At 47.0% G+C, this 12,864-nt stretch overlaps 1 protein-coding gene across 4 annotated transcripts in view; it reads right to left on the bottom strand.

Moving 5' to 3' along the window:
* The window catches only part of TULP3 (TUB like protein 3), a 50,606-nt gene extending 39,118 nt beyond the window's left edge, over positions 1-11,488 (bottom strand). For 3 of the 4 annotated variants that reach the window (XM_017946485.3, XM_021923242.2, XM_021923241.2), the window contains exon 1: positions 11,309-11,429. In XM_017946485.3, coding sequence (XP_017801974.2) covers positions 11,309-11,349 — 41 coding nt within the window. In that variant the 5' untranslated portion in view covers positions 11,350-11,429. Of the gene's footprint in view, positions 1-11,308 lie in introns of all 4 variants that reach the window. The other variant, XM_017946483.3, reaches the window with a different exon arrangement.
* Between the last annotated feature and the right edge of the window lie 1,376 nt (positions 11,489-12,864).

Here is a 12,864-nt window from a genome sequence, read left to right as displayed (position 1 = left end):
AGGAGGCCCTGTCTCCACAAAAAAAAAAAAAAAAAAAAAAAAAATCTAATTAGCCAGGTGTAGTGGAGTGCTCCAGCGGTCCCAGCTCCTCGGGGAGAATGAAGCAGGAGGATTGCTTGAGCCAGGAAGGTCAAGGTAAGTGTGTATTGAAACCACAACACGGCCAGGCACAGTGGCTCACGCCTGTAATCCCAGCACTTTAGGAGATAGGAGGATCGCTTGAGCCCAGGAGCTCAAGACCAGCCTGGGCAACACGGTGAAACCGTCTCTACAAAAAAAAAATTATCTTGGCTTGGTTGCGCATGCCTGAGTCCCAGCTACTTGGGAGGCTGAGGTGGGAGGATTGCTTGAGCCCAGAAGGTTGAGCTATCATCACGCCACCACATCTAGCCCAGGGTGAGAGAGCAAGATACTCTAAAAAAATATATAAATAAATAAAAATAAAATAACTGTAAGTAGAAAAAAAAAAGTATCTGCAAGGTCTACAGGAATAGAAGAATTCCAGAAGGATATACACAAACTATTAACAATAGTTACCTCAAAGGTAGGGTGTTAAAAAAAAAAAGTATTATTCAAAACAGATGTTTTTGAGTTTAAAATGAGTACTTTATTAATTATCCCGGGCCATCAGCTGACAAGGGTAGCAGAACAGGAAAGCTTGCCATCTCCCTTAGGTTTTACTTCTGTAATTTCACAGACCCAGTCACCAGTCGTTATTCCCTTTCAGTTTATGGACATTTAAATTTTGCACTAATAATCTGTTATTGACATACTGATGTTTATACAGGTTACTATAGGCAACATTTCCAATCCAAGTGCTTCTAACAGCCTAAGAAAGTGCTTTTATGCTCTAAATGAAATTGGGGAGAAAGGAGGAAAGTATAGTCCAGAGACCATCTACAGAACAAAGTATCTTTAGAATCCAAGTTTTTTTGCTTTTGTTTTTGAGACAGAGTCTCGTTCTGTCACTAGGCTGGAGTACAGTGATGCGATCTCGGCTCACTACAACCTCTTCCTCCCAGGTTCAAGAAATTATCCTGCCTCAGCCTCCCCTGTAGCTGGGTTCACAGGCGTGAGCCGCCATACCTAGCTAATTTTTTTTTTGTATTTTTAGCCGAGATGGGGTTTCAACACATTAGCCAGGCTAGTCTTGAACTCCTGACCTGAGATGATGTGCCCACCTCAACCTCCCAAAGTGCTGGGATTACAGATGTGAGCTACCACGCCCGTCTCCAAGTTTTTTTATGGGTTTTTTTTTTTTTTTGAGACAGAGTCTCGCTCTGTCGCCCAGGCTGGAGTGCAGTGGCGCGATCTCAGCTCACTGCAAGCTCCACCTCCCAGGTTCATGCCATTCTCCTGCCTCAGCCTCTCAAGTAACTGGGACTACAGACGCCCGCCACCATGCCTGGCTAATTTTTTGTATTTTTAGTAGAGATGGGGTTTCACTGTGTTAGCCAGGATGGTCTTGATCTCCTGACCTCGTGATCCACCTGCCTCAGACTCCCAAAGTGCTGGGATTACAGGCGTGAGCCACCGCGCCTGGCCCCCGTCTCCAAGTTTTATCTTGAAAATTAAATTATGGGACTTATTCCATAAGGTGACAGGTTCCATTTTAATATAAAAACAACCTCACTGCTGTCTTAAATAATATTCATAGTATGAATAACTACGACCTTACAGGAAAAAATACTTTTATGATTTAGCACAGGGGCTGCAAACTATAGTCTGTGGGCCAAAGCTGGCCTGCCGTCAGTTTTTATACTGCCTGTGAGCTAAGAATGAATTTCGCTTTCTTTTTTTTTTAACATTGTCTTGCTCTTGTTGCCCAGGCTACAGTGCAATGGCACGATCTCAGCTCACCACAACCTCCGCCACCCAGGTTCAAGCGATTCTCCTGCCTCAGCCTCCGGAGTAGCTGGGATTACAAGCATGTGCCACCATGCCCGGCTAATTTTGTATTTTTAGTAGATACATGGTTTCTCCATGTTGGTCAGACTGGTCTCGAACTCCTGACCTCAGATGACCCACCCGCATCAGCCTCTCAAAGTGCTGGGATTACAGGCGAGAGCCACTGTGCCAAGCCTACGATTTTTGCATTTTTAAAAGGTTAAAAATATCTGAAGAATACTACTTTGAGACATGTAAACATTATATTAAATTCAAATTCCAACCAGATGCAGTGACTCATGCCTGTCATCTCAGCACTTTGGGAGGCCTAAGTGGGCAGCCTGCTTGAGGCCAGGAGTTTGAGACCAGCCTGGGCAACATAGTGAGAACCCCGTCTCTACAAAAAATTTAAAAATTAGCCAGGCGTGGTGGTGCACACCTGTAATCCCAGCTACTCAGGAGGCTGAGGCAGAAGGATTGCTTAAACCCAGGAGTTCAAGGCTGTTGTGGGCTACGATTGCACCACTGCACTCTGCCTGGGCAACACAGTGAGAACCTGTCCCCTGAGCCCAAAAAGAAATTATCACTGTGCAGGAAGTAATGAATAAAAAGAAAAAAATCTTCAAATTCCAGTGTCTATAAAGTCTTATTGAAACAGACACATTCATTCACTTACCTATTATCTATGGCTGTTTTTGTGCTACAACAGGAAAACTGAGTAATGAGTAACTGGGACAGAGACTGTATGGCCTACAAAACCAAAAACATTTGGTTAAGACCTTCACAGAAAAGGACCACTGGTCAGGGATGATGGTGCATGCCTACAGTCCCCGCTGCTAGGGAGGCTGAGGCGGGAAGATGGCTTAAGTCCAGGAGTTCAAGACCAGCTTGGGCAACAAAGCAAGACCCCTATCTGAAAAAAAAAAATTAAAAAGAAAAGGTCTGCTGACCCCTGGCTTGGCCTATATTAGTTCTAACTAATCGTAAGTCCCCATTTAGAGACGTGTGCAGTGTGGTTACAGCACAGTTCCCAGTACAACTTAACCTAGTAAAGCCTCAAATTTCCTAATTTACAAAGTGAGAACAATGACACTTAACTCAGAAGGTTATCGTGAAGATTAAATGAAACTTGGCTCATAGTAAGCACTCAAACTTCAACTGCTATTATATCTTTTTTTTTTTTTTTTTTGAGATCAAGTTTCTGCTCTTGTTGCCCAGGCTGGAACGCAATGGCGCGATCTTGGCTCACTACAACCTCCGCCTCCCATATTCAAGCAATTCTCGTGCCTCAGCCTCTCAAGTAACTGGGATCACAGGCATGCGCCACCACACCCAGCTAATTTTGTATCTTTTGTAGAGACAGGGTTTCACCATGCTGCCCAGGCTGATCTCGAACTCCTAACCTCAGGTGATCTGCCCGCCTTGGCCTCCCAAAGTGCTGGGATTACAGGCATGAGCCATGGCGCCCAGCCTAGATTTTTTTTTTTTTTTTTTCTTTTAAGAGATAGGGTCTCGGGCCAGGCAGAGTGTCTCATGCCTGTCCAGCATTTTGGGAGGCCAAGGTGTGAGAATCACTTGAGGCCCAAGTTCAAGACTAGCCTGGGCAACATAGGAGACCCTATCTCTTGAAAGAGAGAACAAACGAACATGACGGACCAACAGACAGACAGGGGGTCTCACTATGTTGCCCAGGCTGGTCTTGAGCTACTGGCCTCAAGTGATCTCCTTCCTCCTGCCTCAGTCTCCGTAAGTGCTAGGATTATAGGCTTGAACCACCGTGCCTAGGAAGATTTTTGTTTTACGATACTTCTTAACACTACAAATGAATGTATTACCTTAATCTTCACTTCAGTGAGAAGCTAATGATTTCATCCTAACACTTTATCACCTTTCAAAAGCTTCTGCATAATCTTTCGAATGCTGGAAACCCACACATTTCTAAGAATGTCCCCTGTATTTAAAAAATCTTTAGGCTGGGTGTGGTGGCTCACACCTATAATCCCAGTACTTTAGGAGGCCGAGGCAGGTGCATCACCTGAGGTCAGGAGTTCGAGACCAGCCTGGCCAACATGGCAAAACCCCATCCTTACTAAAAATACAAAAATTAGCCAGGCGTGGTGGTGGGCACCTGTAATCCCAGCTACTCAGGAGGCTGAGGCAGGGAGAATTGCTTGAACCCGGGAGGTGGAGGTTGCCATGAGCCGAAATCCTGCCACTGCACTCCAGTCTGGACAACACAGCAAGATTCCAAAAAAAATATTTAAAAGTTCAAAACTGTATTGTTATGGAAACATTGTTAAAATGTGTTGTCACTCTGCTAGTTGCACTTAAGTACAGTTCCACTTAGTGAATACTTAATACTGCCTGCCAGGAATTATATTAAATATATATTATCTAATTTTCACAATAACCTTGACAAAGTAGGCACTATAATATCATTTTACAGAGAGATACAAAACTCATAGATGATCTAAATGAATTTGGCGAGAAAGGAGGTGAACTCCTTTCATAGAAGTTTCGTATCTCTCTGTAAAATGAGATTATAGTACCTACCTTGTAGATTTATTGAAGTTTCTTCCTGCAAAGCTAAATAGCAATAATTTTATTTTTCCAGGAGCATATTTGAAAAATATTTCTTGCGTTCTTGTTATAGCCTTATTTTCTACACATCACAGGAAAGCAATTTTGAACTTACAACTATAGCTTATATTCTAAAGGTCAAACAGTTGATCAATGAAAGAGCCAGAATTCAATCACAAGTCTCACTCCCAGTCTACCTGAATGTGTTAAATCGCACGATTGAACACGTGTATTAAAATGGTCAGCAGAGGCAGGAATTTCATTCTCTGGTATTTCAATATGTTCATTAAAAATGCCAGCTGACTTGCTGTTTTTAGGTAGAACTTTCAAGCCAGTGAATGGATTTTAAAGCAGTCCTGGGGAGGAGTGCCCTGAATAATGACATTTAGGTCAACCATACTGCATATACAACGGTGATCCCATAAGATGATAACACTACATTTTCAGCCAGGCACAGTGGCTCACGCCTGTAATCCCAGCACTTTGGGAGGCCAAGGCGGGTGGATCACTTGAGGTCAGGAGTTCAAGACCAGTTTGACCAACATGGTAAAACCCCGTTTCTACTAAAAATACAAAATTAGCTGAGCATGCTGGTACACGTCTGTAATCCCAACTACTTGGGAGGCTGAGGCAGGAGAATCGCTTGAGCCTGGGAGACAGAGATTGCAGTGAGCCAAGGTCGCGCCACCGCATTCCAGCCTGAGCAACAAGGGTGAAACTCCATCTCAAAAAAAAAAAGAAAAAAAAATATTTTCACTGTATCTTTGCTGTGTTTAGATATGTTTAGATACACTAACACTTACCACTGTGTTCCAATTGCCTACAATGTTCAGTACAGTAACAGGCTGTGTAGTTTTGCAGCCTAGGAGCAACAGACTGTACCACAGGGCCTCGGTAGGTAGTAGGATATCCCATCAAGGTTTGTGTGCACTCTATGATGTTCACACAGCACACGTTTCTCAGAACGCATCCCCACCACTAAGTGGCAAATAACTGTATAGAGTGAAAGACTCATCAGATTTCATCATGTTCAAACTGATAACCATTTCAGATAATTGTGGAAAGAGCTATTAACAAAGTATGTTTCCTAACTCAGTTGACAAATAGGTTCACCTTGTCCAAATCCTAAATGTCACTATTGGAAAGCCATATTTTTACACATACTGACACACCAAGAACACATCTGGCTGGAACAAAATATTGCTTCTGAGAAGACACATGAAGGTCATACGAGAACTGTCAGAAAAGAATTCCTTTGACATCTATCCTTCCTTGTCTAGGGAGAAATGGTAGTATTCTAGGCTCAGCTGTCTTCTACTTGAAAGATGGCCACAATCTGGAGCTACCTTAACTGAAGCCAGGGAATGAACATCCATTTCCTAGGAGGCCCATTTAGCAGAGACACAATCAGAGCAGGGAGAATTGCTTGGGGAGAGGAAGGCAATGAGAAGGAAAGGCTGGCCACTGATTTGAGCATTCACAGAGCCCCGAAGAATGCAGCAGGGAAAACTATTTTAGAGTAAACCCCTCCTGATTTTGCATGTACCACATAGCAAAAGCAAAAAGCATTCTTTCGAGTGAACTAAACAGAAAGGCTATTTAAGATGTATGATTTAATCCAAAGGTTAAAAGAATGCATTTATTACTTGTAGATTCAAACAGACGTTACTCAGAACTTAAGTTCATTCTAACTCTTGCCCAATTCTCCCTTCTCAGGGGTTACATTTTCTTTCTTCGGGACTGTTTTTTATTTTCACTATTTCTTATTTTTATTTCATTTTATTTTATTTTTCAAACGGAGTTTCACTCTTGTCACCCAGGCTGGAGTGAAGTGGCATGATCTCGGCTCACCGCAACCTCCGCCTCCCAGGTTCAAGCAATTCTCCTACCTCAACCTCCCAAGTAACTGGGATTATAGCTGCACACCACCAAGCCCAGCTAATTTTTCTATTTTTAGTAGAGATGGGGTTTTGCCATGTTGGCCAGGCTGGTCTCAAACTCTCAGGTGATCCACCCACCTTAGCCTCCCAAAGTGCTGGGATTACTCGTGTGAGCCACTGCACCCAGCCATAATCAGTATATTATTATCAATTATATGCACAAAGGGCATCCAGAATATTTGGAATCAACCTTATGATAATGTGTGAGAAAAGAGGAGGAGACGAGAAGCCAAAGCCTAAATTTTACTTCTGATGACATCATTTTACTCATCACGTAATCTTAGGTATAACATAACCTTTCTAAACCTTAATTTTCGCATCTACAAAATGCAGATGACACCTGCACTTTGTTTCCTTCAGAGTTATAAAGCTCAAAAGAGATCAAATATGTGAAAGCACAATGAAGTCTGCAAAGAACACAAATATGTTAGCCATTATTATTGAGCTTTTTTTTTGAGACAGAATCTCACTCTGTCATCCAGGCTGGAGTGCAGTGGTGCGATCTCAGCTCACTGCAACCTCCGCCTTCCAGGTTCAAGCAATTCTTCTGCCTCAGCCTCCAGAGTAGCTGGGACTATACGCGCACGCCACCATAACCAGCTAATTTTTGTATTTTTAGTAAAGACAGGGTTTTGCCATGTTGGTTGGGCTGGTCTCGAACTCCTGACCTCATGATCTGCTCCCCCCACCCCCTTGCCTCCCAAAGCACTGGGATTACAGGCATGAGCCACTGCACCTGGCCTATTACGGAGCTTTTTATCTTGACAGATCTCTTTTGTGTGTGTGTGTGTGTGTGTGTGTGTGTGTGTGTGTATTTGTGTTGTTGCTGTTTTTGAGACGGACTCTTGCTCTGTCACCCAGGCTGGAGTGCACTTGCGCGATCTTGGCTCACTGCAACCTCCATCTCCCGGGTTCAAACAATTCTCTTGCCTCAGCTCGTGAGTAGTTGAGATTACAGGTGCCTACCACCATGCCCAGCTAAGTTTTGTAGTTTTTTTTTTTTTTGAGACGGAGTCTCGCGCTGTCGCCCAGGCTGGAGTGCAGTGGCGCGATCTCGGCTCACTGCAAGCTCCGCCTCCCGGGTTCACGCCATTCTCCTGCCTCAGCCTCCTGAGTAGCTGGGACTACAGGCGCCCACCACCGCGCCCGGCTAATTTTTTGTATTTTTAGTAGAGACGGGGTTTCACTGTGGTCTCGATCTCCTGACCTTGTGATCCGCCCGCCTCGGCCTCCCAAAGTGCTGGGATTACAGGCGTGAGCCACCGCGCCCGGCCAAGTTTTGTATTTTTAGTAGAGGTGAGGTTTCTCCATGTTGGCCAGGCTGGTTTTGAACTCCCGACCTCAAGTGATCCCCCATCTCAGCCTCCCAAAGTGCTGGGATTACAAGCGTGAGCCACCACGCCCAGCCTACTGTTTATATTTCTAAAGAGAAATCATGGCATATGGACAAACCACCGACTGGAACTTCTTAGATGACTCCAGCTCACAAGGTCACACCACAGTGGGAAGCAAGCCTTCAATTCTCTATCACTTACAAAAGGCCAGATAAGGCTTAAGTTCCAGCACCAGCCAACCCCTGTCATCTCCAGGGAATCTATATTATAAAATGTCTAGCCTCAACAAAGGTCCTGAGTATTGTTTCAAATTTCACTGCCAATTTTCACTAAATATTTCTGATACAAGAAAAACAGGCCAAGCCTGGTGGCTCACACTTATAATCCCAGCACTTTGGGAGGGTGAGGCAAGAGGATCACTTGAGACCAGGAGTTCAAAACCAGCCTGGGCAACATAGTGAGACCTTGTCTCTACAAAAAAAATAAAAATAAAAATAAAAATAAAAATTTGTAGTTAATAATTTTTCTATTTTGTTGAAAATAAATCTGCCTCATGATAAAAGAGTTACATAATTCCAAGAAAAAAAAAAACACAGAAAACCTAAAAGTTGGTTGTTATCCTTACACTGAAAGGCAGCAATACAGAAAATTCTATCAATGTATCTCATCAAAAACATTAAACAGCCAGGCGGGGGGGGGGGGGGGGGCTCATGCCTGTAATCCCAGCACTTTGAGAGGCGGAGGCAGGCGAATCACCTGAGGTCAGGAGTTCAAGACCAGCCTGACCAAATTGGAGAAACCTTGTCTCTACTAAAAATACAAAAATTAGCCGGGCATGGTGTCGCACGCCTGTAATCCCAGCTACTCAGGAGGCTGAGGCAGGAGAATCGCTTGAACACAGGAGGCAAGTGAGCCAAGATCGCGCCATTGCACTTCAGCCTGGGTGACAAGAGCGAAACTCCATTTGAAAAAAAAAACAAAACACATTATTACACACAATCTGAAGCCAAAAAAGAGAAAAAAGCAAGAGACTCCCTCTTAGTAACAAATGAGTTAAGCAGTGATAGAAGTTGCATTAACATTACAGGAGGGCAGGAGAAACACTTGGTGACTCACACATTCCCCTTTGATGTCAATTTTACAATTTAGGGCCAAGTGCAGTGGCTCAGGCCTGTAATCTCAGCAGTTTTGGAGGCCGAGGCAGGCAGATCACCTGAGCTCACTTCGACACCAGCCTGGGCAACGTGGCAAAACCTCATCTCTACAAAAAATACATGAAATTAGCCAGGCGGTGCCACGCACCTGTGGTCCCAGCTACTAGGGATGCTGAGGTGGGAGGATCACTTAATCCAGGGGAGCAGAAGTTGAAGTGAGTTGAGATCGCCCACCACATCCCAGCCTGGGCGACAGAGTGAGACCCTGTCTCAAAAAAATAAATACATAAAAATAAAATTAAATGAAAATAAAATAAAATAAAATTTAAAAAGCTAGTTTCTTTCGGAAGAAAAAGGCTGGGCACAGTGGCTCACGCCTGTAATCCCAGCACTTTGGGAGGCCTAAGTGGGCAGATCACGAGGTCAAGAAATTGAGACCATCCTGGCCAACATGGTGAAGCCCCGTCTCTACTAAAAATAGAAAAATTAGCTGGGTGTGGTGGCGCGTGCCTGTAGTCCCAGCCACTCGGGAGGCTGAGGCAGGAGAATCGCTTAAACCCGGGAAGCAGAGGTTGCAGTCAGCAGAGACTGCACCACTGCACTACAGCCTGGCGACAGAGCGAGATTCCGTCAATCCCCCACCCTCCCCGCTTTTTTCCCCAAAAATCTGAGTCATATCAAACATCTGGTACCCATGAAATTTACTACTTTAAATTCATAGAATTAAAACTGAGCACCCACAACTGAACAAATATTTTCTGAGTTCAACCAGAGATGCTGAATACTAACTTTACCTCCCCTAGCACTTACACCTGCAAATGTAGTTTTCTTCCTCGACTTGGAAAAAAAAAGCACAGTGAACAAATTTCAGAGTGCAGCTATCACCTCAATAGAACCTGATGAAAAAGGAAAATAGGTGTTCTTTATCCCCAACAATTTTGGGACAATTTTTAAAAATGGTTTTAGATTGTTTAAATATCTACTAGTGTAAATATCAAACTAAATCCTTACACGTCAAATTATTTTGTTTGTTTTTGAGACGGAGTCTCGCTCCATTGCCCAAGCGGGAGTGCAGTGGCGCGATCTCGGCTCACTGCAGGCTCCGCCTCCCAGGTTCACACCATTCTCCTGCCTCAGCCTCCCGAGTAGCTGGGACTACAGGTGCCCACCACCTCGCCCGGATAATTTTCCATGCATTTTTAGTAGAGCTGGGGTTTCACCGTGTTAGCCAGGACGGTCTCGATCTCCTGATCTCGTGATCCGGCCACCTCGGCCTCCCAAAGTGCTGGGATTACAGGCGTGAGCCACCGCGCCCGGCCAAATCATTTTTTTTTTTTTTTTTTTTTAAGGAGACAGGATCTCCCTGTGTTGTCCAGGCTAGCAAGCTCAGCGGCCCATCACAGGAGTTTGGAACTCCCGGGCTGAAGGAATCCTCCCTCCTCAGTCTCTAGAGTCGCTGGAATTACAGGCGCACGCCACCGTGTCCGGCCAAAGTGTTTTTTTTTTTTAAGAGATGGTGGTCTCACTATGTTGTCCAAGCTGGCCTCGAACTCCTGAGACCAAGCGATCCTCCTGCCTTGGCCTCCCAAAGTGCTGGGAATAACAGGCGGTGTTCCACCGCGCCCGGCCCCAAATCTTTGTCTTGGTAATGGAATAAAAAGCGGAGTATACAGTTGGCGGGTAGGACTTAAATCCTCAGATGACGCCAACGTTTCTCACCAAGGATTTCAAACGGCTCCCCATTAACTTCTCATTAACCTAGCGAACAAGAAAGTGACACGCTGAGATTTTGGATCCTTTTTCTTTCCCAAACTCTGCCCCTGGCAGAGAAAGAGGCGCACAAACAAGGGGTGTGGCCCACTGGCAGATCAGTCAGACCGTCCCGAATCAGGGACGAATACTGGAAAGCAGAGAGGAAAAAGAAGTTTCGCGTTTCCGCTCCTGGGACTCTGCTCCAGAATTCGGCGTTACCCCGTCCGAAGCGGCGGCGTCAGAACAAGTCACTAAACATCACCCGCACCGCCTCCCGGGAGGGGCTGGGTCCCGTCTCCGCGGAGACACGGCCGGGCCGTGCGAGCACAGCGGGGGCCACCCCGTCTCCCCACAGGGAGACCCAAGGCCCAGAGGGGCCCAGGGAGCCCGACACGAAAACTCCTAAAGTTCCTGAGCAGGGACCTGAACCAAAGGTCTCTGCCCACGGCGCGGGCTGTAGGGCCGCCGCTCCGCTTGAGAAAGGGGTCCCCACACCGGAGTCGGGCGAGGGGTTCGCCTCCCGCCACCGAACCCATCCCTGCCTGGGTCGCCGAGTCCCGTGTCCCGCCCTCTCCCCGCAGGGCTCCCGGAGAGGACCCCCGCCTTCTCGCTTCGCCCCTCCGCCTCGCTCAGGAGGAGACCTGCCACGGCCCTGTCTGACCTGTCGCCGCTGGGACCGAGCCGGCAGCACGAAGCCTCCATGCCCGCCGCCGAGGAAGCCCCCACCACGTACACACTCTTCTCTGCGGTCGCCAGAGTGGCTCGGCTGGCACGCCGCCGCGTCCCGCCTCCTGGCAACCGCGTTCCACACCGTCGCCGCCGCCGATTGGTCCGTGTGCTCGTGGCTCCCGTCTCATTGGCTACTGCCGGGGCAACACTGCGGGAGGGTTGCTAAGGGGCGGGAGGCGAGCGGGAGTTAAACGCGCCTGCGCGGGGGTGGGGGTGGTGCGAGTCAGGGCTTGGTCCTCTGGAGCGCCACGCGCGTCCGAGACTGAAGGGCAAGAGTTTGTTTTTGCCTGGGCCTCGTCCGCCGCGCGGCCAGCGGGCGAGTCCGGTCAGAGGAGTCGCCCATACCCCACCAACCGCCACGCACGCACCGGCTCCCCGCACCCCCGCCATTTTTACCGAGCCCACCCGGAGCGCTTCCCTAGGTCTGCCCTGTGAGGATGTACAGACCTCTGTCACTTCCCATTCTGGCCCCTGCCCTCATACCAGAGGCCTTCGTGGACCCGCTCTGGTACCCTCTCCACTCCGCCAGTCACTCCCAGTGAAACGCATCTTCCATAGGCTGGCCTTGACCTTCAACTGCACACAACTCCTTAAGCTTCCCATACTCCAGCCCAAGCTTGACCTGCTCTACAGACTCCCCTAAAGCACACGAGGGAATCCAGAGACTCTTTTTTTGAGACAGGGTCTCACTGTCTCGCCCAGACTGCAGTGCAGTGGCCCAATCTCAGCTCACCGCAACCCTCGCCTCCCAGGCTCAGGGGATTCTCCTGCCTCAGCCTCTGAGTACCTGGGATTACAGGCACGGGCCACTACCGCCTGGCTATTTTTCGTATTTTTAGTAGAGAGAGGGTTTCACCATGTTGGCCAGACTGGTCTCTTTACTCCTGACCTCAAAAGATCCACCTGCCTCTGCCTCCCAAAGTGCTGGGATGACAGGCATGGGCCCGTCCTGGAGACTCAGTTTCCATCTACCTTTCTACAGCCTGTGGGCCTTCCTCAAACATCCATAGCCCACAGTGAAAGCCTCTGTCTAAAAGTGTACTCTGTCTCCAATAAATCCCGTCCCCAAATGTCAGTCCCTTTCTCCCTACCGACATGCACATCATCCCTACAGAACATCCTAAGTCCTGACGAGTCTCTGCACAAATGGCTTTATGGCATTCTAAGGTCAAAGTTGTTTCCACATTGGTTTTGAACCTACAAGTTAGAACTTTAGGAAGCACACGCTGAGTGGACCGTTACACTGCCTGGGTCAGCCTGCACTCACTGTGTGACCCTGTGCATGGTTCATTCTCTGCGTCAAATTCCCATCTGTAAAATATGCAGAGTAATCCCTGCTTGATCTAGTTGGGGCTGGACCTGACACAGTAGGTCCAGCTGAATGAATGCTGGATGAATGGGGTTTAATGAGATGTACTTATCTGAGTAAAAGGCCATCTGAGACATTCGGTTGACTAGGGAAGTCCTTCTGCATTAATTACAATAAGT

The sequence above is a fragment of the Papio anubis genome, chromosome 9 (genome assembly GCF_008728515.1).
Source record: "Papio anubis isolate 15944 chromosome 9, Panubis1.0, whole genome shotgun sequence".
Classification (NCBI taxonomy): domain Eukaryota; kingdom Metazoa; phylum Chordata; class Mammalia; order Primates; family Cercopithecidae; genus Papio; species Papio anubis.
Note: the sequence above shows the minus strand (reverse complement) of the source record. Positions and strands in the feature narration are given on the sequence as shown.